This window comes from Notamacropus eugenii, chromosome 3, assembly GCF_028372415.1.
Source record: "Notamacropus eugenii isolate mMacEug1 chromosome 3, mMacEug1.pri_v2, whole genome shotgun sequence".
Lineage (NCBI taxonomy): Eukaryota > Metazoa > Chordata > Mammalia > Diprotodontia > Macropodidae > Notamacropus > Notamacropus eugenii.
In genome coordinates this window covers 34580959-34607640 of record NC_092874.1, presented here as the reverse complement: position 1 = coordinate 34607640, position 26682 = coordinate 34580959, and the positions used below count along the sequence as shown (strand labels likewise).

Genomic DNA, 26682 nt, shown 5'->3' with positions numbered 1-26682 from the left:
TGGGATACTTTTTTACAGTCAGTTAACAGCCCCCACATGGAAATGCTTCTCTCTAGAGTCTTTATTGGCATTTTTCCACTATTAAATAAAATGATCAGAGTAGTCATTGTTCGATTTGGAATGAGCTCAGCAGCTCAGTCCAGAATACTGAGCAGTCATCTTCAGTTTGAATATTTGTCAGTTGCCCATTTGATAGGATTTTTTTATAGTTCAGGAATAAAGATTGTCAACATATTCTAAAGAGGTTTCTAACTCAGCTGGGAAAGACTCTGGATATCATCCAGTGGGTGATATCAAACAATGGGACATGAAATTGTTAGACTTTTTTTTAAGGGCTTTTGAATATGGAAATTAACTAGATAAGTGTGCCAGAATGAAGAAAGTAATGACTTAAGACAGGGCTTTGCAAAGAAATTCAAAAGACATTCAAAGGAAATATATGATTCTGAGGGGAAAAAAGAATGTTGCTTAGGAAATATTAAGAGACACAAAATAAATTCAGTTCCTTAATAGACTTTTGGACTGGAGTCAAGAAGACTCAGGCTCAACACCTCCTGTCTACATTTAACTAGTGATGTGACACTGGACAAATCAATCCATCAATCAACAAGTATTTATTAAGCATCAACTGTGTACCAGGCACTATGAGCATGCACTGGAGAAACAAATACAAAGAAAAAATATCCTTTTAATCTCTCTAAACCTCAGTTTCCTTAGTTGTAAAATGGAGAAGCTACAACCTGAATTCCTGATGTCACTGGATGGCTGAGGCTAAAATGAGATATTATGTGTCAATCAATTTGCAAATTTCTAAGTGTTATGTAAATGCCAGTTGTTTTTGTTGATATCATCATGGTAGTCATCATTGCTGTTATTGGCAACATGGCATTGTAGCTAGACATACAATTAGTTAAATCTGAATCCAAGTCCCCTCTCTGACATGGACAAGCCTTGTGATCATAGGTAAATCACTTAACCACTGATCACACAGGAACCTAAGACTGGAAGTTACAAATGCCACTGTGCATCACTTGAGGGATTTTTCGTAGTAGGAGTTCCTTACTTGAACCCTAGACTTCTGGTGGGCATGACACTCTTTTCATTGCATTTTTCATTGCATTATTCTCCTTCTGAGAAAGTCTGAGACCAAAATGACAAAGGTCATGATGGACAATACATTCCAGGTGCTGAATGGTAACGCTGAAGATTACTGGACTTTTTCTAGAACAATATCTGTCTTGGTAGAGACAAGCTTCATGTGGGTGTTAAATGGTGCTATGTAACTAATGCTGCCATTGGTCTAGGCCCAAGACTTTCTGAAAAATATCATTTCTGGATCTAGAGAGAGCCTTCCTAGAACATGCTGAAGCATTGGAAATTTCTCTTTTTTAAGGCCTTTTCAACATTTTCAAGAACCATTTAGTACATATATATTTCCTGCTATTGTAACAGCTCACCGATAGGTCATTTATTGATTGATCAAATTGTATCTGGTTCCTAATCTTTGATCTACTACTATAATGTGTCCTTGGAAAAGTTCTTTATTAGTCTGAAATTTCTCATTTGTAAAATGTGAGGACTGAGCTCAAAGATTTCTAAAGTAACTTTATCTCTGAACCTGTAATCCCAGAGTCCTTTTGATGTTTTTCAAAAGCTTTTACCTGTGTCCCCATGTAGACAAAATTCATTAGTATATTTGACATTATGCCCTATACATTGATTCCCCAAATTGCTGGAAAATTTCTTAGGGGTATGAGCTTATTTTCTTTATTTTTATATGTCAAAATCATTTCTATCTTTCCTGCTCCAAAATAAAAGAAAATGAAAAAAGCTAATAATAAAGGAAAATTTTGTAAACAACCTCTCTTATACTTATCTATATGTTGCTGATATTGTATCTGTCTGATCTATTTTGGAATGAATACTCCTTGAAGTCAAGGACCAAAGGAGCATTATATATAGCTTCCAGCACATTGTGGGTGCATAAAAGCCTTTAAAAATAATAGTGTTAGTTTTAACCATGGATGAAGGCACTGAAATTAAAAGGAAAAAAAGAGGTTTATTAGGCAGGGTACTATGATGAGAAAAAAACACTGGTGGTATATTTGTAACCTAGAGAGATGAAAGAAGGTTAGGGAACACAAGAGAAATTTCGTTCATTCTTTTGCATCTGATTTCCTTGCATTCTGATTAACAAATGCTCATTGGCTAATCTTTTGTCAGTTGGTTTCCATAATTGTTTATATGTAAGAATTTTCAATATGCTCTAAGTCAAGCAATAATCACAAGAGTTGAGAGTTACAAACTATTTTAGAGACTATTTAGTCCAACCTACACATAGAAAGAATACCTCCCATAATACGAGAGAAGGTGGAGGTCACAAGAAAAATCTCATTCATACTTCTTCATTTGATTTCTTTGTATTTTCATTACTAAAGGTTTGTCAAGTGATTATTGGTGTTTTCGATGAGAATCTATGTACAAAAACTCTAAACATAATCACAAGGGTGAACTCAAAGGCTTACTGGTCCAACCCAGTTCTCCAAAGGGATCCTCACTGCAATATACCTGACAAGTGGGCGGCCATCCTCTGCTCAAACATGTCCAGTGGAGGGGAACTTCCTACTCACTGAGGCACTCCATTCCCACTTTGGGAAAACACAAGAAGAGGGAAAACTATAAAGACAGCTTGAAGCTGCAACAGTAAAACATGAGCAGGAGTGATTCATATATTGTGGAAATCATGAAAGCCATATTCATATCATAAGAACTGGACATTACTTTTAGGACCGTAGGACTTAAATTTGAAAAGAGTCTTTGAGATCATCTGCCCAGCCACCACCTTTAATAGATTCAGTGAATATAACAACTTTCTCTAGGTCATATAAGTAATGACTAGCAGAACTGGTCCTTGATCTGGGCAGGGTGTGACTTGTAAATCCAATATTTTTCCAGTGGTAGCATGTACATATATATGTGTGCTTATTATGTATGTATGTATAGGCATATGTATGTATGTGTGTGTTTGTTTCTTCTAGTTGGTTTCTTGCCAGCATCACGGTATCTCTGATTTTTCCCTTGAAACATTTTGGGGATTCCTCTAGTATTGTGACCCTGAAATCCTAAAGTATTAAAATTACAGTACTTAATATCCATATGTAATCTTATCCACACATACAGCAGTACTTCAGTGGACCCATCTCTATGTAGACGTATTTCAAGAGTGATGAAAAAAAGTCTTACATTTTGTCAAAAATGTGTTCCAAAAATCTTACAGTTGGTTAAGCTATTGGAAACCTAAAACCACACTGAAACTTTTGGGATACCCTGAATAATATGGGAAGTATGCATAGAAATCAGTAGTTCTGAAAAGAATCCAGGGGTCTTAGAAGACTGCAAGGCCCATATGACACAACAATGTGATAGAGTAGCAAAAAACAAAATAGCACCCCCCTCCAGTAGGAGGAGAGCATAGCATCTGGAAACTGGGAGGTGATATGCAACTATCCTCTGACCTTGTTAGAAACCGTTTTGAATGTTGCATTCAGTTCTGGGCTCTATAGTTTAATAAGAATATTGATAAACTAAAGTGTCCAGAGGAGGGCAACCACAAAGATAAAGGGCCTTAAGTTGATGGCATACAAGGATGGGGGTAAAGAAATTTTTCATGATTAACTGAAAAAAAGAGATGGAGATGATAGAGATAGAAACAGTCAGAGGGAGACAAAGACACCAGAAGAAAGACACAGAGACAGACATCTTCAGAGTAGAATACTAAGCTTGTAATCAAGAAGACAAGGGTTCATATCTTACCTCTGATGCATTAACTGTGGGAAGTCCTTGAACCTCTCTGTTTCTCAGACCACTTTTTTAATACTTATCTACTGAATCACAGAGAGGTTCTGATCTGTTTTGGTAGAAAGACTTCCCATACAAGTATTCTTCTTGCTAATAAAATCACAGGACTTTCACATAGCTACATGTGTGTTTGTGTGTATGCACCTACATATGTGTGTATTCCAGAAGATTTTAAGAAGTACCTATAGAATAGTATTTATTATGCTATATAATTAACTAAATGCTCAGCCCAAGTGCCCTTCTCTTTAGTAGGTTTAGGAGAACTCTGGAAAGGTGCTAATCTGTTTGACTTCTCATTGTTGCCCTAGGTGTCCCTCGTCCACCTGCTGAAGACGGTGCGGTTGTTGCGTCTTCTGCGGCTGCTGCAGAAGTTAGATCGTTACTCCCAACATAGCACAATTGTCCTGACTCTGCTGATGTCCATGTTTGCCTTGCTCGCACACTGGATGGCGTGCATCTGGTACGTCATTGGAAAAATGGAGAGGGAAGAGAACAGCCTTCTGTCTTGGGAAGTTGGTAAGGGTCTACGCTTGCCGTGTCTTCTGTTGTTCTGTTTGATTTCTGAGTGTCAAACTGAGGTAGCCTGGACCTCTCAGCAGATGATGGAGGAGTGGGGAAATGTCCCCCAACTTATTTCATTTTTCATTTTCTCTTTTATCTGTGATATAGCATTTCTCCTCAAAGAAATTCATGGAACATCTCATTATCTTACTGAAGAATAGAGAAAATTCCTTCTAGTCAAAGCAACAATTGGAAATTAATATTGTCTTTGAAAAAGAGCTAAAACACTCACTTGTGGCACCCATTTTGTATGTCCTGAAGCAGCTCTAGCACCAGTTTCTCATCTAGGCAACAAGCCTCTTGTCAACCATTCTAAAGATTTCAGTCAGTCACAAAGAAGTGACAGATAAGATCTGTCTGCCAAACAGCCAAGGGAAAGGGTTACTCTTTTTTCTTTGTAATTTAAATGGAAGAAACAAGGAGATGAAAGCCCCAGTTTGGAGTTTTGAGAATTAGTGGAATTATTAGAAACTTGCACATTTGCAGCTGTGGTTCCTAAAACTTTCATGCCCAATGTTACACGTGTCCAAGGCATATCTTTTAAGGGTTATCTCATACTGTAACAAACAAGCCTGTAGAGACATGTTTTGCCCATCTTATGACCATGGATTTATTGAATCATGTGCAGGGGCTGGAAAGCAGGAGGGTAGGAACAAGGACAAGGGAAGAAGCATTTAAGCACCTACTATGTGACAGGTGCTATCCTAACTGCTTTACAGATATCTTATTTTGTTGTTCAACAACCCTGTGAGGTAAGTGCTTGTATTCTCCCAAAGAAACTGAGGCAAATAGAAATGAAGTTACTTGCCCAGGGTCACACAGCTAGTAAGTCATTTGACTTATATAATAACCAGGAGGTCATCAGTTCATACATCATTATGCCTATTTTAAAGGCAATAAAAATAAAAGCATCTTTATGTGGTACTTTTTGATTTACAAAACCTTCCCTCACAATAACTTGGCAAAGCATGGAACCTAAGATATTCATACCCATTTTGCAGATAAAAAACGGAAGCTAAGTTTATATAGCTAAGAAACAGAGTTTCAAAGGATTAAGTCCAAGGTCACAGAGCTAGTAAGTTGCCAGAGTCAGACTTTATCACTGGAAGTTCAGGGCTCTTTCTGAAACACCATGTTCTCTGGGTAAACTTCTAGTGGAAGATAAAAAAGACTTCTCATTGAGTAAGACTCTAATGGAAAATAAAAATGCTGCTATTTTAAAAAGAACATCCATTTCTCCATCAAAAAGAAGATTCTTTGTGAGCCTTCTCAACCTCCTATTGCTAAAAAGCAATCTCACAATTACAAAGAGAACTTAGACATCCTCAGAGGTACCAAACTATGAGGGAGCAGATGGGGTCCTTAATTTAGGAAATTCTCCTCATTTCATACCAGGTATTTGGTGCAGAATTTATTTGTATTGGCACTCATAAAAGCAGTAAGTATATTTTAGAAAAGATGGAAGTGACATTAACGTTATTGTGTGGGGTTTTGGGGATGTTCAGGAAGGGTTAGCAAGTCTGGTGTGAGGGCTTGCTGGCCTACTTATCCACTTTTTGTGTCCACCTTGACCCAAGTCTCACCTCTGTGGCTTCAAAAAGCTGTAGCATGTGCAGCAGTGGCTACACCCAGATAGAACCTTCTTGGCCAACAGGCTAAATCAGCCTGAGAGTAACCAACAGAATTCAAACCCACTGGGTGCATTAGGGGAATATCTACCCCAAGCATGTGAAGACTTACTCTGGCTGAACGGGCAGATAAGAACAATTTGTTCTGGCTGCGTGAAGGATGCTGAAGCAGGTGCTGTGGAATGCTCAGAGCTTGGTTAGATATAGAAGATGCCAAGGTCATCCAGTGCATCCCAGTCCACTGCTAGTCATAATTTTTTTTTTCTTGCCACTGGATTTCAATGACTCAGGAAGAGAGAGTGAGCCTGATGACTTTGGCAGCTCTGCCTCACAAATCCAATTCAAGCTCAAGTCAAGATGTCACTTGCAATGCCATTGGTCCTCTCCAAAACAAAGGATGAACAATAGTTCTAGAATAAATGGGCAACCTATAGGTAGCAATTTTAGGGGAATGAGCTTCCTAGTATGAATTCTGGTAAGTGCCATATCCCTGTTGGAGCTACAGAAAGAAATGCACATGCTCAGATAAATTGTAGTTTGGGGAAATCATTATAAGTTCAGGACTTTGCCCTTAAAAAATCATTTGCTTTGTGCCTGGTTGATACTTCTTATGTAACATCAGGAATGTAAAGTCATCTGGACCACAATTTCCTTATCTGTGAAATGAAATAAACATTTAATAAAGATCTGCTATATAAAAAGTACCATCCTGTGAGAAAATGACTAAGTCAAAGGGTTCCTACCCTCATGGAATATCCATTCTACTATAGGGGCAATGATACTTGACATACATAAAGTAAAACGATAAAATGTATCTCAAGATAAAGTGTGTTAATTCACAGGGAGGGAGGCATAGGGAAAGGTTGGAAGGCTTCTTGTAGGAGGCAATATGGAAGCTCTGTTTTGAAAGAAGCTGGGGATTCTAGAGCCCGGGAGATTCTTAACATTAACCAAAATCATGTTTTTATTTCCTCTTTTATTATAAACTTAGCCATCATTATCAAGATAAATATTCCTCTATACAAGACAAAAAGATTTTATATAAAATTCTAAATTTTTGTTAGGCATAGTTCATTTTACAATTCTATATTAATGATAGTGAGCATTTATACAGGGTTTTAAGGTATATAAAATCCTTTATATTTGTTACGTCAGCTGAACTTTACAACAGCCCTGGGAAGGAAACAAGCATTTATTAAGCACCTACTATATGCCAGGTACTACATTAAGTACTTGTACAAATATTTTCCAGTTTGATCCTTACAACAACTCTGGGAGGTAGGTGTTGTCATTATCCTCATTTTGCAGTTGAGGAAACTGAGGCAAACTAAGGCTAAGTAACTCCTTCAGAGTCACCCAGCTGGTAAGTAAGCTGGTAAGACTTTTGAATGAAAGTCTTCCTGATTTCTGGTCGAGCACCGTATCCACTGTGCCGCCTAGCTACCTATATTGAACACAATAACTCTGCTAACATGATTGCCCTATTTTTGTCCTTGTCGAGTTCCTTTTGTTTTCCTCAGTGTATTTTTAAGGTTTTCTGAGAAAGGATGGGGGCTAGTTTCATTAGTCATCTTTTGACATTTCATTTGATTACTGCATCGATCAGGGTTCTGAGGTCCTTCAAAGCCGTTTTTCTTTACATTATTACCACATAAAATTATTACTTACTTTCTCCACACTAATGTCACAGTGATGTAGCTTCAGGAAAAACACCAGGACCATGCTCATTATTTTTAATGTGTATTGAAATACTGACTTGTGGTCACCTGTTTTCCTTTAGGCCTGACCTAATTTCTTTCAGGCCACAAAGCCAGGTTAATTTGTCCCAACGTCTAGCCTGACAGGCTCCTGAAGAAAGGCAAATTGTCCCTCTCAGGCCAAATTTAGTTATGTGGGAAAAGATTATCTTCTGTTTCTAACATCCCTCTCTTGCCACAAAGATGTATTCTGCTAAGATTTCCTTTTTTAAAAAAATATTTTGAAATAGGGTATTTATTTGAAATATATTTACATGTTCAGACAGCTAGGTGGAACAGTGGGTAGAGCTCTGAGCCTAGAGTCAGACTGAGTTCAGTTATAACCTCAGACATTTACTAGCTATGTGATCTGGGCAAGTCACTTAACTTCTGTTTGCCCAAGTTTCTGCATCTGTAAAATGGGAATATTAATAGCACCTATCTCCCAGTGTGGTGAGGATCAGATTTGATAATATTTATAAAGTGCTTAACACTGGTACAGAGTAGGTACTATGTAATGTTTATTTCTTTTCCTTTCGCTTTCCTTCCACCTGTTGCTTACCCCATTACAATGTAAAATCCACTAGAATGTATATAGGAATTGATTCTTTTCTTTGCATTTGTGTACCTGGGAGCCTAGCACATTACTTGGTACTTGATAAATGTTGGTTGATAGATTGATTTCTCCTTTATGTAAAAAAGATTGCCCCACCTCCCAAATTCCCCTAGTCATTGTTTAGCTAAATGAGCTGGGAATTATGGGGGCATATGATGCAAACAGACTCTGGCTTTTGCCAAGGAGCCTTTATAATGAGTTCTAGTCCCAATTCTGTCCCCAGCTATAATGTCTTTAGAAAGTCTCCTCACCTCTCTTCATTTCTGTATTCTCCTGTAAAATAAGGGAGTCAGATTATGATCTCTTCTAGTTCTGACATTCTATGGCTTTATGCAAGAATTGATCAAAACTTCTTCATCTCTGTATATTTTCTGTCTTCACCATCACTGGGTTCTGCCTTCTGTCAAAGGTAGCAGCTTGTGTGGCTGGGGGGAAAGGGCAAAGTGCAATCATGTGACTTGGTTTCAAAGCATGGTACTGAACCAAAGAACCATTTTCCTCAATTATGTTGAAGTTCATTGTCATTATCCTTAGTAACTTTTACTTAATCCCCCATATACCTCTTGAGTCATTCAAGGGATACAGGACACTAATGAAAAGAATTCAATTCAATTTCACTTACACATTTCTTGAGCCCAAATTATGTACAAGGACCTAAGAGAAATTCTATAAAGATCTTCAGTACAGGAATTCTTCACGTTTTTGTGCAATGGTCTCCTTTGGTAGTCTAGGATTAGCCTACAGACTCCTTATCAGAATATGCTTTTAAAATAAAAAAAATAGAGTACATAGAATTACGAAGGGAACCAACGATGTTGAAATAGAATTATCTTTTTAAGTTCTCAGATCCCAGGTTAAGAATTTCTGCTCCAATTCACCTTCTACGTTTTATAGGAAAGGAAACTGAGGCCGAGAGAGAGGAAGTGAGATTTGTCAACTTGGCAATGTAGAGAAGCAGCCGTTCTGACTTTCCCTGTCTCTCAAGGCACCTCCCTCAGATTATGGTTTTTTAAACTTTGTTCAGCTGGGATATGGGGACAGATTAAATAATTATGAGATTCCCTGCTTAATTTCATAATGGGGCAGCTGAGAGTCTGGGCTAATTTAGTTTTTCTATGTCATTTTCCCATTAAACTTCAATTTTAAATTTTCATTCAATTACCATCAATCCTCCTCCCCTCCCAAACCAACAAAAGAGCAGTTTGATAGGCTTGCTATGTGAGCCTTCAGTAGGCTAAAGATGGAAAATACACATATATTTTGTACCTGAGAAAAATAGAATATCCAGTCTAAAGTCTTGTGATTACTTCTAAAAAAGAATTGTCTTTCTTCAGCTGAAGTCGGCACACACGTCTTATGTAGCAGATTATATGAAAACTAACAGTTGTTAGTTAAACAGGGAAATCCTGAATGATTCTGGTGCTGAGCAACCAGAGAAGCATCTATTACAGACTGCATGGAGTAATTAGATTTGTGGGAATATAGTTAGACTGGGTGTTATATCTGAGAACACAGTCAGGATTCTATGATGTATCACACAACATTGAGGATTGCTTAAAATATATTTTCTGTCCAAAGCCTTTCCTATTGAAAGTTAATACTTTTCCCCTCCTCAAGTGATTTCATATATTTTGTTGTTATTTTTCAGTCATGTCTGACTCTCTGTGACCCAATCTGTAGTTTTCTTGGGAAAGATAGTGGAGTGTTTTGCCATTTTACAGATGGGGAACCTGAGGCAAACACGGTGAAGTGACTAACCAAGGGCCACACAGCTAGTTAGTGTCTGAAGCCAGATTTTTAACTCAGGAAGATGTTTCTTCAAAATTCAAATTCTGTCAAGAACTGGCTTTTATTATGTATTTATATCTTCATTGGTGTGGGGAGCCATAAGTCAGGAAACTTCCTCTTCCAAAAGCTATTTATAGTCCAAAAGATTTGAGACATGGAAAGGTTAAGTCACTTGTGTTCTTGGTAACACAACATCATATGTCAGAGTCAAGGCATGGACTCGAGTCTTCCTGATTTTGAGGCTCTCAATCCCATACAGCTTGGTGCTGCCTTTCTACCCTATTTCCATGTCTTTATTTTATCCTCAATATAGATGTTATATTACTTTAATAATTAATCATTGATAATTATCAGAGGGAAGGGGAATAAGAATTTATTAAGTACTTACTATGTGTTGGGCACTGTTCTAAGCACTTTATAAGTATTGTCTCATTTAGCAATTAAAATGAATAAAAATGTATTTGCAGTTATGCTAACCAAAAAGTGAATTCCATTGTTCACTCTAGTAGAAACGGGTTCCAGAAACCTATAGACATTTATGAAACATTTATTGTGCACAGACTGAATTATTGAAAGAGAATTATCCTACTTGACATAACCATCTGAATGAACAGTTGATGGTGTTTTTCATCTCTTACCACTGGTACAGTAAATGATACTCTTCAGCTATAAATGTCATTATGCTGTGGGCTATAACTTCTCTCCCATGTCTGTGACAACATCCTTTATTAAGGTCCTATTCTGATGGGCCATTGTGGTGTAGAGGGGACCCTGGTTCTTGAAGGCTATGTCAACAGAACAGAAGCTCTGATGGATCCCACCAAAACTGGAACAGCTTTGAGTATAGGCCCTTTGATGTCTTTTGGCTGAGAATAAGTTTAGGCAAGCCCAGCAAAGCTTACCAATTTGGTTGAGTCCATTAGGAGGAGCAGTGGATAGAGTGCTGAACTTGGAGTCAGGAAGTCCTGAATTTGAATCCTGCATTGAAAACTTACTAGTCATGTGTCCTTGTCAAGTCAATTAACCTCTCTGAGACTCATTTTTCCCAACTGTAAAAAGCAAATAATAACAGAAAAGGTTTTGTGAAAATCAAATAAGATTATATGTAAAGCATATATGCAAACCTTAAAATGTTACTAATATTAGTAGCAATATTACTATTATTTTTATTGGTTCGTAGTTATGAATTTTTTTTAATTGCATCAACTCTTAAAGACATATATCCTGAGTTATAAAGGGAGAGGATTTGGATATGTCTTGGTACCAATGATGCACACATGGACGAAATCATAGATTCTTAAAGTATATTAGCTCACATTAATCACTATGCCACAGCTGGTCAACAGACAGGTACTAGTGACTCTTTACAGTAATATCATAATGAGCTCAACTGAGTTGTGATATTCACAGTCTACTGTGTCCTAGTTTCTGAATGTTACTACTCCATCTCTCCTTTCTCTGATATGACTCTGTCAATATTTTGAACTTCAAAATAAATCCCCTCCCTCAGATGTTAAATATAGGAGAGGATAGTGCTTTATAATTAAGAAAAATGCATTTCTCTATCCTTAGACTTGTAAGCTCATTGTATATTGTAGATGTAGAAAGGTATCTGAATCATCAGTTTAAAAAAAAAGCATTCATGAATTTAGGAAGAATGGGATGCTGGATGAAAACAAAGATCATTTCATATTCGCACTGAGAAATTGTAGGCTGTACTGAATGAATTGAGATCCCCTCCTGACTTTCAAATTCTGTGATTCTATGGTTTTGTCATTTGGATCTTCCAAATGCCAACAATCAAAGGAGATTGTTTTTAATGGTTTCCTTATGACTACTATATTCTTGCAGAAATCACATGGGGAAATAAAAGCCCAGCTTAGACTTATGATATTATGGTCTGATCATTTCAACAAGTGCCCCCAATTTCCCATGCGGAGGTAATGTAACAAACTACATAATTCCACGAGGATACAAATTGTTGTTTATTTGGAAGGCTTGATTCGTTCCATTTTTAATCAAACTTTTTTATATGGTTCAGTCTATAGGTCTTTTTTTTCCAATGGAAGATATTACAAAGGAATAACCAACAAAAATCCAATTGAAGCTTTTTTCCAGCAAAATACTTGTATTGCACTCTAATGCTCTTCATCAATGTAAAACTATACATAATTTGTCTTGAAAGTAACCTGGGGATGTTGGGTCTCAATTCTCTCTAGTGCTATAATGTATGCTTTAGGGTTGCAGAACTATGTTTGTTCCCCCAAACTTTTCCATCCTTCTTCAGAGTCATAGATAAATTAGGACACTTGGGATGCAACTAATGAGGCAAGGGTAGGCAAAGGGTATGTGTGTGTGTTCATCCTTCATTGTCAAAGAAGACTATGCCATTAGAGAAATAATGACATGACTTGCATTTGTTTTTTGGGTTTTTTCTGAATGAGGGAGGGCTGTGCAGGTCACCAGCCTCACTTCTCCTCCAAAGCCATCTGAATCCAGTGACCAGATATTCATCAGGATGACTGAAGATGACCCAGGATGAGGCAATTGGGGTTAAGTGACTTGCCCAAGGTCACATAGCTAGTGAGTGTCAAGTGAATGAGGTGAGATTTGAACTCAGGTCCTCCTGACTCCTGCACTGGTGCTCTATCCATTGCACCTAGTTGCCCCAGGCAAAGAGGAGAAACCAGGGCAATAGAAGAGTTCATTTAAATATAGAATGAACCCAAAATTCCTCATTAATAATTCACAGTCACAGATTGAGAGTTGGAAGGGTCTTGAACCCATCTAATCCAATACCTCTCTTTTACAGATGAAGAAACTGAGACCCAGAGAAATGGAGAAACTAACTCAACCAGAGTCACCCAAATATGAAGTTTCAGTCAGGCTGCAGATGATGAAATAGTGGGGGAGGGGAGGGGTGATGGCAGTGTGATAGGCAGGCACAGCCTTGGGGTGAGGAAAGCTATCTACTGCGACACATCAGGATATCTTCTGAATGATCCATGATGTAATGTTATATCATGATACAGAACAATAATTAAGAATTCTCCCACTGGGACCAAATTCAGTTGGGGAACAAGGTCAGGAGCTCTGGGTGAGATGGAGAAGATAATGTGCCCCATGTACATTATCCTCCACATCAGAACCCTTAACTGTGGGTGTTCCTCAAGGTCGTATCTTATGTTCGCTAAGCTTCTCTATATTTTATCTTCAGCTTACATTGGTTAATTATCATCTCTATGCCCATGACTCCCTGATCTATCTATCTATATATCTATCTATCTATCTATCTATCTATCTGTCTGTCTGTCTGTCTGTCTGTCTGTCTATCTATCTATCTATGGATCTATCCCTATGTTTATATTCACACATGTGTGCACAGGTATATGTACATACATACATATATATATATATATATATATATATACAGGATATATACATATATAAGATATATACATATCCAGGATATCTCTCAGGATATATACATATAACCAGTTTCTCCGCTGAACTTCAACCCTGCATTACTGATTGTCCGTAGGACATTTCAAGTTATATTCCCAGAGACAACTCAAAGTATACATATCCAAAATTGAATTCATTCTATTCTTTTTAAACTTCCTCTTTTTAAGAGTATTTTATTTTTTCCCGGTTCTGAGTTCCAAATTTTCTTCCTTCCTAAGACAGTAAATAATTTGATATAGGTTATATATGTTCAAACACATAAAACATTTTTCATATTAGTCATGTTGTGAGATAAGAAACAGACCAAAAGAAAAAAACATGCAAAAAATAGTATACTTCCATCTGCATTCAGATTGAATCAATTCCCTCTCTGGACATGGATGCCATTTCTCACCACGAGTCTTTTGGAATTGTTTTGTCTAGTTGTATTGCTGAGAATAGCTAAGGCATTCATAGTTGATCACCCAACAATATTGCTGTTACTGTACACAATGTTCCTCCTGGTTCTGCTACTTTACTTTGCATCAATTTATGTAAGTCTTTACAGGTTTTCTGAAATTGGCCTGTTCATCATTTCTTATAGTACAATAGTACTCCATTACGTTCATATACCACAACTTGCTCAGTCATTCCCCAATGGATGGACATCTTCTCTCTATTTCCAACTCTTTGCCAACATAAAAAGAGTTGCTATAAATATTTTTGTACAAATAGGTCCTTTTTCCCTTTTCAATTTTTTAAAATTTTATCCTGAGCTTAAGAAATAAAACAAACATGTCTATAACATGGTAGAATAGGAAAAAAAGATGATTTCACATGAAATTGCAATTTTATTATGTATAAATTGCTATTCATTTTAAATTTATAAGAAAATCATGTCTTTATTTTTTCCCTTTTTTCTTCCCTCTCCATTCTACCCTAAAGATGTCTGGCATTAGACACAAATATGTATGCATGTATATAAGTATGTATATGTATATACACACATATATGTATATGTATGTGCATGAGTGTGTGTAAAATCATTCTATACATACTTCTATTTATCCATTCTTTCTCTGGATGCAGATAGCATCTTCCTTCATAGGTTCTTTGTCGTTAATTTGGGTATTTATAATAGCCAAAATGACGAGCACTCAAAATTGTTCTTAAAACAATATTACTGTTACTGTATGCGATATTCTCTTAATCTGCTGGTTTCCCTCTTCATTATTTCATGGTCTATCCATGTTTTTTCCCTAAAATCATCAAGCTCATTATTTCGTATAGCACAGTAGCTTCCTATCACAATCACTGGGAAATAGACCTAATAGTTTCTTCATGTGAGATTTATTCGCCTTCATAGCTTGTCATCAAACATAAGCGTGAACCCAAATGATCTGGATACAGAGGAGAAAGATAGCTTAGAACAATGTTCTTACTGCTAAATGCATATTATTCTGCACCCAGGGCATGATGGGTAGAAACTAGATGGCAATAACTATACATTGTGCTAGCTGATTAATAAGAAGTCAAAAAGTCGGTTTTGGGATAACAGTCTCAAATCTCCTAGCATCCTTTGAAATGGAGGAGACCCAGTTGAATAACCTTTCATAAGACCTTTAAAAACCTTAAAATTATTACTAATCGGCTCACAGTTGAATGGATTGCATTTAAATTATTTTGATTTTCTATATTTCATGAAATATTTAAGCAAATATGTTTCCTTACATTGCTACTGACTTTTGTTCACCTACTCCTGTCTTTAAAATAACATAAAATAAATTACCATTCACAAGGTAATCCAAAGTTTTCAGTTTGGAATAATCTTTCAAGTTCTATAGTATTTTTGTATACAGACTCTTTTAGTAATTTCTCTCTTTTTAAAAACGTTCCTTTTTCTGCATCTTTTCTTCCATTTAACAAACAACTTACTTTGGTTCCTACAAGCCCATTTAAATTCATGGAAGCCAGATTTATGAAACTCAGAATTATCTTTCTGAATCTGTTAACACTAAAGGAAAAACATGATCAATGTATTATCTCAAATAGAAAAAACCCTTAGCAAATTCATCCATCAAGGTTTGGTTTCTACTTTTAGTTTCCCAACAAATGGAACATTGCTTTTTTCTCCCAGAATTGATTTTTCCAAGGAAGCTGGGAGCATTAGAATCACACTTTCAAATGCCTTCCTCTTTTACAGTCTTGTAGTCTATGTATTGACCATCTGATCATGCTCCATTCAGTCTCAAGCTTCTTCCCTCTTCCGCAGATACATCAGTGTGGTGAAGAGGACACAGAACTGATGTTCACAACTACAGCTTCACAACTATGGGACCCTTGGCAAATCATATAAGAAAAAGAAAAGGAACAAGCATTCATTAAGTACCTACTATGTGCCAGGCACTAGGTTAAAGGTTTTGCAAATACTATGTCATATAAACCTCGTTGGAGCAGTTTCCTCATCTGTTAAGTGAACATATTGGAGTAGGTAATCTCCAAAGTTTCTACCAACCTTAATATCTATGATCTAAGATGACATGGTCATAGGAGTCCCTTCCGAGTGTGATGTTGGATATGAATTGTAGAATTTAAGATGGAAGATAGATTCTATCTTGCAGTATGACTCCCAGATTTTATAGATGAGGAAATTTAGGATCAACTTGTCCAAGGTTTCATAGGAAAAAATAACAGAGCTGAGATCAAACCCAGTTCTTCTAAAACCAGGTTCAGGGCTCTTTCCTACTACACTGTGTTGGTGCAAAGTATAGAAATTCCTCAACAGGGGCCCCTACCTTCACAGATAAAGGGATGTACACACAGAGTGAGTGATCCATCTTGGGTCTGGTCTAGTAGCACAAGACCCCAGGGAGACACACAATTCATTCAAAGACAGGATCATAGAAAGACTCAGGTTGAGAGAAGAGCTCTATGTGAAAGTAGAGTGAGAAAACTGAGAATTTGAAAGTTTAATGACTTGCCCAGGGTCACACAACGAGGAAATATCTGAGGTAGAATTGGAAATAAGTTCTTCCTGACTCCAAGCTCAGTATTCTATCCACTGTACCACCCCGCTGCCTCTATAGCTGAATTGCAAACATACATGACACAAAAATATTGATGGAGTCTGAGTCTCAGCTATGAAATACAAGATCTAAAATTCAAAAACTTTTGTACGGAACCATGATTTCCTTGGCTTGGTTTCTCCTCCTATTAATACAAATGCAACCTTTCTTACCTATTTAAGTCTTTCCTTAAATCATTCATAGAAGATCTCATGGTTTTAATGGTCATTTTCTTGTTCTTTTAATGTCCTAGAGAAATCAATATAAACTTCAGGGGCTCCCAGGAACAGATACAAAATCCTTTGCTTGGCATTTGAAGTCCTTTATGACTTGGGGGCCTACTACCTTTCAAATCTCACAATATCTACCTCTTGACTCTGCATTTTCACCAGCCATTTCCCATGCCTGGAAATCTCTCCCTCCTCATCTCCATGTCCTGGTTTTCCTTGCTTCCTTCAAGTCTTGACTAAAGTCTCACTTTCTCTGATCCCCCTTAATGCTACTGCTTTCCCTCTGAGATCATTTCAGTTTAAATCTGTCTATATCTTGTTTGTACATAGTTTTCTATGTTATCTCCCCTATGGGATTGGGAGCTCTTTGAAGGCAAGAGCTGTTTTTGCCTTTCGTTGAATCCCCAGTGTTTAACACAATACCTGGCACACAGTGGGTGCTTACCAGATGCTTGTTGATTATGTGACTTGTCCTGTTCCTGTGGGGCTGTATGAGATAAATATGCTGGTGACTAGAGAAATCACTGGGACTTGAAAGCAATCCCTTTCTCCAATTCCAGATCACAGGGATGTGATTCTAAGAAGTTCAATTACACTTGTCATCTTCTGGAGAAGATGCCTTAAGGTTACATAGGTGCCATTCCTCTTAAGTATCAGAGTCACAGAGTGTCAGAATTTGAAGGCACATCCAAAGTCAACTAGTCCAAGATGTGCCTGATCAAAAAATGACACGTATAATATACTCAAGAAGTGGTCAACTAGCCTCTATTTGAAGACCTCTATTGAAGGGGAAGGGATTACCACTTGTGGCATTTTTCAATAGCGCCATCTTTTAGGAAGCTTTTCGTTGTATAGAGTCTGCAGCTACCTCTCTGTAATTTTGATCCATTGCTACAAGTAAACCCAGCATATGAAAATGTGCTATTATTCAGTCAGTCAATATCCACAAGCATTTGTTAAATGCTTACCATGGGTTAGGCATCGTGCTAAGTGCTGGGAATATAATTATGAGCAAAAAAATATTCCCTCCTCTCAAGTACATTATATCCTAATGAGGGAAGACAACACATAAGAAAAAAGCTGAAAGGGGAGTTGAGAGGAGGGAAGAGGAGGGAGAAAAGTTGGGACTATATCCTGGAGAGAAATGAGATACGACTGCCCTGGGTGCCCTCTTTAAATGGAAGTTCTGGGAAGAGCCATTAAATCGGAGGTCCAGATATTCTGAAATAGATGAAGTATACAAAAGAATATTCATAGTATAGGAAGGAATCATTGACCTGGAAGGGACCCCAGAGATTACCAAGTCCAACTTCTTTATTGTATAGATTAGTAAATCCAGGTGCATAAAGGTGAAATGACACTTGAACTCTTGCATAATAAATTATCTAGAACCTTTTGGCAACATCATCCCCCTCACATATCTCCACCATTTACAACGCTAGGACCCAGGATTAGAAGCAATATGGCATAGAAGAAAGAGCTGCTTACTGAGTCAACAGTCCTGGGATCAAATCTTAATTTAATTACTCTATTAATTACTACCTGTATCACCTTGGGAAATGACCTCAACTCCCTCTTCCTCAGTTTCCTCACCTGTAACCTGAGAAGATTGAACCAGATGATCTCAAATTCCCTTTTGGCTTGAACTCTAAATGTATTCTGTACCATCTTTCAAAGCTTCTACACATTCACTCCCCAAGTTTCTGTGCTGCTAGAAAGCCAGGATGCTCAATTCAGTTTAGGGCTCCAGTTTAACCTGTTCCCCACCAAACCATTTAAGTTCAGGATATTCTAAGGACACACCTTCAATTTTACAATATAAGTTGGTGAGAAAATAAGATTTAAAAAGATACAATTTCACTTTCCATGCAACTTTTCAAAAAATGGATTACTGCTGTAAGCTGGGGTAAATTCATTCTGCTTCTTAATTAGGAACAGGTATTTTCTGATGCTAAATTGTACCAGGAAACTTTGCTGATAGTATTCTATTGGTAATCAGATTACAAAAGGCTATTTTAGAACAGAAAAAAATTGATCCTCTTCTAGACCTGGGTTATTAAAATCAAACCTCTAGTCCCCTATCAAACCCCAATTTAGGGGCCATTAAGTAGAACCCAGAGAAATGGGAATCTCTTCAAATCCCTGCATCAACAGGATCTACATAGTTGATGTGGGTGCTAAAGATGGTCAGTTATTTTATTGGTGCAAACTTCATTGAGTTCCCTTCATTTGTGAAGGAAAAACCTCGCACATCTATAGTACTTTAAGTCTTGCTAAGCATTTTACAAATATCATCTCATGTTATCATCATATCCAACCTGGGAGGCAGGTGTGACCATTGCTTCCATTTTATAGATGAGATAGATTAAGGAACTTGCCCAAAGTCACCTGGCTTGTAGATTTCTGAGGCTGATTTGAACTCAAAACTTCAGCTCCAAGCCTGTGCCCTGTTCACCATGCCACCAACCTAAAAGAGAATGTAAATTGTTCTCCTATTCAGAAAAAGAGAGAAATGTTTTAGATCTTAGCTTGATCTCTTTAGACAGTTTTGGAATTCTTCATGTTCTTCCCTTTAATTAAGTATTCTACAGTTCATGGACTACTTTCCTCACAGCAGCCCTGAAAAACTGGTATTATCATCATTATATTAAAGATAAGGAAACTGAGAAGTTGTGAGTTCCTCATATTATTAAACCAAAATATCAATTCCCCTTTCTTCAGAAAAAGGGTGTGGATGAGAATCAACTGTAACTATAGTGTGATCAACATATGAAAAAAGTTTGATTTGGAAAAGAACATATGTTTCAAGCAGCAGCATCCTGGTCCCCCAACCATCAAAACTAAAGATGATGGGGGAAGAAGCTGAAGATTTTGGGACCTGGAGGTAAGATAAGTCCAGAACACCAAGAACATTAATGGAAATAAGTGGGTTTGAGAGTTTTAGACACGGGCTCGAGTCAGCAAGTTATGGTGGCTGAGTTGTTTTTCAGTCGGGTCTGACTCTTCATGACTCCATTCATGGTTTTCTTGGCAAAGATAGTGAAGATGTTTGTCATTTCCTTCTCCAGCTCATTAGATAGATGAGGAAACTGAGACAAATAGGGCTAAATGACTTGCCCAGGATCACTTAGCTAGTAAGTGTCTGAGGTCAGATTTGAACTCTAGAAGATAAGTCTTCCTGACTCCAGGGCCAGCACTCTATCCATTGTGCCACCTAACTGCCCAGAGTCATGGAGACATTAGTTCAAATCTAGCCTGAAACATCACCTGCGGGAAAGTTACTTAACCTCTCTGTCTGTTTCCTCAGTTATAAAATGGGAACCCTTCTAGAGCTGTTGTGAAGATAAAATGAGATGATTCTTGTCAACCTTAAAGCACTGGGTAAATGTGAGCTATTTGCCATCATCATTATTTGACTATTCTCAGATCAGCTATTTACAAGGATAGCCCTTCTTGCAAACCATAATAATCTTAGGTTACCAAACCTTTATCAGGAAATGAATGTGGAATATTTATACCACTTGCTTGAAATAATGGATACCTTTTGTTTGTACACCACAACCATTTCCTGCTAATGTGTTCCACCATTGAAGATGACCTTGTCTTCATATAACAGCACATAGTATACTCCATCTGTGTAGCCTCACATAACCTTTCATCATCTCTTTTCCAAAACCCTGATTAGTCATTATGATTAATCAGAGTTCGCCTATTTGTGTGTTCTTTTTCCATTTATATTATTATAGTAATTAGATAATTATATATGCACATATATACATATTTCTTTATATATATTTGCATATATTTTTCTGCTGATTCTAATTCCTTGGCACTGCATCATTTAATACTGTCACATTACTCTGAAATACTCAGAGTTGTAATTTCTTATAATGAGTACCACACTACACCAATACATGTCACAATTCATTCTGCCCATTACCCAATCCCCAAGTACCCATTTGTTTCCTTTTTTTTTTTGCTAATGCAAAATCTCACCCAGTTTTCAGAGAAACATTGGACAATGTGTTCCACGTGCATCAATGGACACATTAGCATTTTCCTGTATCATTGTTGTAATTGACACCCCCACCCCATTTGCTGAAGCATCCATGAATTGTATTTGCTCTAATATAATTGAAAATCTCTCATCTTGCTAGGCATATAATAATATTAGCTAGTATATATAGGGGAAAGATAGCATATTTTGGCTGATAATTAGCTGGGTGAATTGAACCTGGGTTCCCTGGATATTTTTAGCCAAGCCATTGACATGCTAGAGGTAGACTTATGAGCTGCCCCTTAACTACATTCGATTTTATTGTTCCTGACACTAGGTCTTGAGTAATTATGTTCCTATTCAATTTCTTTCAAGTACATAGTGTTTTCCATGCTTTTTGCTATGTGAGTCCCTTTGGCATTTAGTACAAGTTAGTCTGTTCGATGTTGGAAAATTTTGAAAGAAAGGCTTTGGAATTGAGTAGTAATGAGACTTCTCTTTAGAGGTAAAAATTATATAATTATTTTTTAAGTAATTTCTCTGTTCTTAGCATTTTTCAGTTTTATCAGGAAAGTACTCTTCTGACTGAGACTGAGTAAAGATACCTCTAAAAACTTTCTTTCCATGGGATTTCCAAATGAAACAACATATTACAGCAAGGTGGTACTTGACATATAATAGACACCCAGGACACATCCATTATATTGAATTCAATTGAACATTTCCATCAGTCTAGACTGTATGGGACTGTCTAAAGTGAGGTTTCCTTGCCCTAGTGAGAATTCACCTCAGAGGGAAGACCACGAAATAATCTATGAGTAGTAATAGAAAACTCCTAAAATGTATTTAAATGTTGAATCTGGATGAGGTGTCAATGATTCAGTGACACCACTTTTATCTAACTCAGGAAATTGATTGAATATAAGCAATTTAAAGGCACTTCAGTGTATGACTTTCTGTGCAAGAAAAAATTGCTCTGAATACTAAATTTGATATATTCAATTCTAATTGTCTACTTCATGCTTTCAGTCTGATCTAAGATAAAAATTCTGAAATTTCCATTGCCTGTTAATTCTAAAAATCTATAAACTTGCATTTCCCTTCATTCTTAAGTCATATGGAAACAAAGGTTGATTGATTCATGAGTGATAGAATCCTCTAGACAAGAAGTCCTTAAATTTTTCTATGGCATTTCCTTTGGGGAATCTAGCAAAGCCTATGGAACAGAATCATGGTTTTTAAATGAATAAAATAAAACAAAATACATAGGAGCACAAAGGGAATCAATTTTGCTAGAATAATCATTAACCTCTTTTTTTTAAATTTTAGGCAGACTCAGAGTATGAGGCCTTGATCTAGAATGAAGCCTAGTAATCTTCATAGGAAGATGGCCAGAATAAATCATAACAAATCTATCCCAAACAGATAAGTGATTGTTCTTTTTATGAAGAATATCAAAGAAAGGGATTATATAATTCCCCTTAAGAATTACAGAATCCAAGGGTTGGAAGGGACGTTAGAGGCCAAGGTATCTGGTCAAGTACCCCCTCTGCATCTCACCTCATCTGATGACCCCTAGGGAGGGGGAGCCTGTTACCTTCTAAGGGAGCACATTATACTTTTAAACAATTCCAATTTGTAGCTAGCTTATCTTTATATCATGCTGAAATTTGCTTCTCTACAACTTCCACACAGGACTGAACACTGAAGATGAAGTCAGAAAGACAAGTTCAAATCTGGCCTAAGACACTTAACTAGCTGTATCACCCTGTGCAAGTCACTTTACCTCTTTCAGCCTTAGTTTCCTCATCTGTACAATGGTGAAAATAATACAAAGGGTGTATTGGGGATACATGAAATACTTACAAAATGCCATTCAAATCTTAAAGTGCTATAGAAAAGCTAATTATTAGTATTATTGGTCTGTGTTTTATTCTCTGAGGTCAAGAAAAACACATCTAATAACTATTCCACATGTAAACTCTTCAAATACTTTAATGCTATTACCATGCCATCCCTAAATCTCTTATTTTCCAGACTAAACCTCCATAGTTTCTCCTATGTACCCCAGTCTTTCATCACCCTGGTTCTCCATTTCTAAGTGCAAGTCAACTCATCCATGTCCTTCCTGAAATGTATTATCCAAAACCGAATAGATTAGTCCAGATGTTTTCTGATCAGGTTCCAAGACAGTAGAATTATTGTCTCTCTCATTCTGCAAATGATTCCCTAACCTTACTAGAATTTACCTTTTCAGGAAGCACTGAGATGAAGAAGTAACCCTGTCAAAAAATGTCTTTTTCTATCTGATTGAAATCATTGCTGTTGCAATTTCAGCCCTTTTGTTGAATTTCCACTGTTCTGTCCTCCATAGAGATGGAGAACAGCTGTCTGTGGTCTCAATGGAATAGCTCTTGTAACCTTCTAGATCACCATGCCTTCCCTTGCCCTTATCCTCTAATTAAATAACTCTGCTTCCCCTCATATATCTTATTTTTTACCATCACTCCATTTTTCTTTTTATTCTGTGGTTAATCATATCTATCCAGGTTCTCTTTATCCCTCTTTACTAATTTCCTGATCTAAATAGAGCATGCATACCAATAATGGCATTGAAAACTGGCTGGTATTCTCTAGAGATGTCAATTTCCCAAATGGGGTGCCATTAGGAAGTGGAGGGAGTGCGTTGTGACAGCCTCCTCATTAAAAGTAAGAGGTCATTTATGGGAGAAATCACAGAATCCGAGATTTAATGAAGGGATCTTAGTTGTCATTTAGTCCAATCCTCCTTTTCACAAATAAGGAATCTGAGGTACAAAACACACTTGGCCCAGATCAAACGAGCCGAGGTTTTCCTGACTCTAAGGCCTATGTCTTCATCACGAAACCACATTGGGCAAGGAATTGAGTGGAGAGGGCATACACGATACTGAGAAAGGTTAAGGGTTAAGATATAGGCTTGACAATCAGGATGGTGAGGAGAGGGATACAGGCTACAGAGATAATAAAAAGTAGCAGTGGAATGGATTTTTAAAGCAAGAAAATGGACCAATGTGATTTAGGGAGATTTGGAATAAAATTGACACTTATTTTAGGAATTTCTGATGTTGTTAACAGAGATAGGTCCTCTACAAGTTGCCACTCCTACCTACTCTTCCCTAACTTAGTAGACGGAGCTGCTTTAGTCCCCAAATTCATCACTCTAAGACCAACTTAGTAGTGAGTTTCTCTGAGGTTGACTAGGCTGATCTCCAGCTTAAAGACATAGAAACTACTTCTAGGCTCAAACTTGAAGGCTTTGGGACTGGGATAGCAATTGGTATGGTCTTCTCCACACCCTGATGAAACACAGCAAGATGACTTTTATAGATGAAAGCTGGAAAGTAAAGGAAGCCTGTAGGGTCTTTGTATCCCTTCTGATGTCATCACACTGCTCCCGGTTAACTGGGGAATCTTTTATGGGGAATTGGTCCTGTTACATGACTGGATTTGGTCCTTAAAATGCACAGTGATTCTGCCAGAATGGGACTGAAATATGTCTAGTCAGCTAGGTGCCATAATAGACAGTGAGCTGGACTTGGAGGCAAGATGGCCTGAGTTCAAATCTTGTAGTAAATACTTTCTATGTGACCTCAGGTAAGTCATTTCATTTCTCAGTGTCAGGGTCCTCATCTATGTAAATAGATAAGCATAATACAAGGTTGTTGTCATAATCAAACATTCTCTCTCTCTCTGTGTCTGTCTGTCTGTCTGTCTGTCTGTCTGTCTCTCTCTCTCTCTCTCTCTCTCTCTCTCTCTGTCTCTGTCTCTCTCTCTCTCTCTGTCTCCCCCTCAATCTCTGTCTCTTTCTGTCTGTCTTTCTGTGTCACACTCTCTGTCCCTCTCAGTCTCTCTGCCTCTCTATCTCTCTCTCTCACTTGGAGAGAAAACATAGCAAAGCTTAAAGCAGAATATAAATGTTTATTCTTATTATTCTGGCTGGGTTACCCCCCTGGACTCCCTGGGCTTGCTTTCTGCTGTTATCCACTAGGCACCACAACATCAGGTTTCAGGCTCAAATATGGCCTCTGCCCAGGGTCTATCATCCTCTTTCAGAATGGTCAGGATCCCTCTTCTTAAAACTGACAGAAGCATCCCAAGTTCCATTCTGTCAGGGTCTCTGAGTCAGCCCATGAGAGAACAGAGTCATTCCAGCCAGCAAATATCTTTAAGCTCAGTCTTTCCCTCTGAACTTCATCATCACCCAGGTTCACAACCTCAGTGTCAACCTTGATTTTTCATTATCATTCATTCCACCTCCAATAAGCTGGTAAAGCTTTGAGTCTGTAGCTCTTCAGCATCTCTCCATATGTCCCTATCTCTGCACTCACATAGTCCTAGGCCCCAAGAAGTTTTAGTTAATCAAGTTGTTGCCATGTACTTTAGCTGCTTGACAACTTTCACTTGTCCAATTCTTTCTTACCTGGTCTATTAAACTGTGAGTTCCTTGAGAAGAGGAACTGGATGTCTTTTGCCTTTCTTTGTATCCTTAGCATTTAGCACAGTGTCTGAAACATAATAGGCACTTAAGAAATACTAGTTGACTGATCTAATTTCTCTTTGGAACTGAACATGCTGTTTCTCATCTATCCATCCATCCATTTATGCTTCAAGCCAGCTAAGTCAGCCAGCCAGCCATACATGAACCACCTCTCTCCAGTCCTTCCCATCCATTACCTCTACCCTGTTCTCCATGCCACTCTTTAGACCTTTCAACCACAACTCCATTGCTCTGTTTCCTTCAAGACCAATCATTCAACCACCCACTGACTCAAAACCTAATTTGGAATGTTCATGCAGATTCCCACTACTTACTGTATTTCACACCCCATCAAGCAATCAAACAAAGTTAGTTATATGTTTTTTAAATGCACAGACTAGATAGATGAGTCAGAGCAGAGCTGTTCTAAGGAAGAACAAAAGCTGACACCTCAAAGTTGGTATTTAATTTCATGACTCTCAAACTCCCCAGTAACTTGCTGAAGAGCCTTTAGTCTATTTCCAGTATCCCAGGAAGACAAACGAAATTGCCGCCCTGTATACATACTAAACTGACACAGATTTCCTGGTTATAATACCTGGATTTCCTTATTTTATGGCAATTTAAAAATAATGGTGGTTGGAAAAATAGTGCACTATAATTTGTTTGGGGGAAAGATAGAATTGTTATAACTTAGCTTTGTAATTCTCTCAGTGCAAAGTTTACTCAGTTGCTTTATAAAATTCAGCAAGATAATATGGCAGCCTATAAAACCTTGTCTCTGTCCACTGAGGGCTGGTCACCTCCATTTAGTCAGGGAGCTAGCAACCTTTTGACATCTGAAAAGAGAATGCAAAATCTATGATTGTTTATTAGGGGATAACACCAGAAAGGGGGTGTCAAGCCCTGGTCAGGGTATTGGCCAAAGAGTAGGGCAAACTTGGGTTCAGGTTCAAGGTGCTATGCCAAGTGATCTACAGGGATCTCATTTGATCCTCACAGCAACTCTAGTGCTAAGTACTATTATTTTCCTCATTTTACAGATGAGAAAACTGAGGCCAAGAGATACTAAGTGACTTGCCGAGAGTCACACGTCCAGTGTCTGAGACTAGATTTTAATTCAGGACTTCCTAACTCCAGGGCTGGTGCTCTAGGCACTGCACCAAAATATTTAAAATATATAATAATTCCAATTAGCCATCTGGATTGATGGAAAGTTTTTATTACTTATGTTTCATTA

The 26682-nt window shown here is 37.6% G+C and overlaps 1 protein-coding gene across 1 annotated transcript in view; it reads left to right on the top strand.

Annotated features, from left to right (window-relative positions):
* The window catches only part of KCNH8 (potassium voltage-gated channel subfamily H member 8), a 391062-nt gene that overhangs the window by 255589 nt on the left and 108791 nt on the right, over nt 1-26682 (top strand). Inside the window, exon 7 of the mRNA XM_072651223.1 lies at nt 4167-4374. Within this exon, the coding sequence (XP_072507324.1) occupies nt 4167-4374 (208 nt within the window). The remainder of the gene's footprint in view (nt 1-4166; nt 4375-26682) is intronic.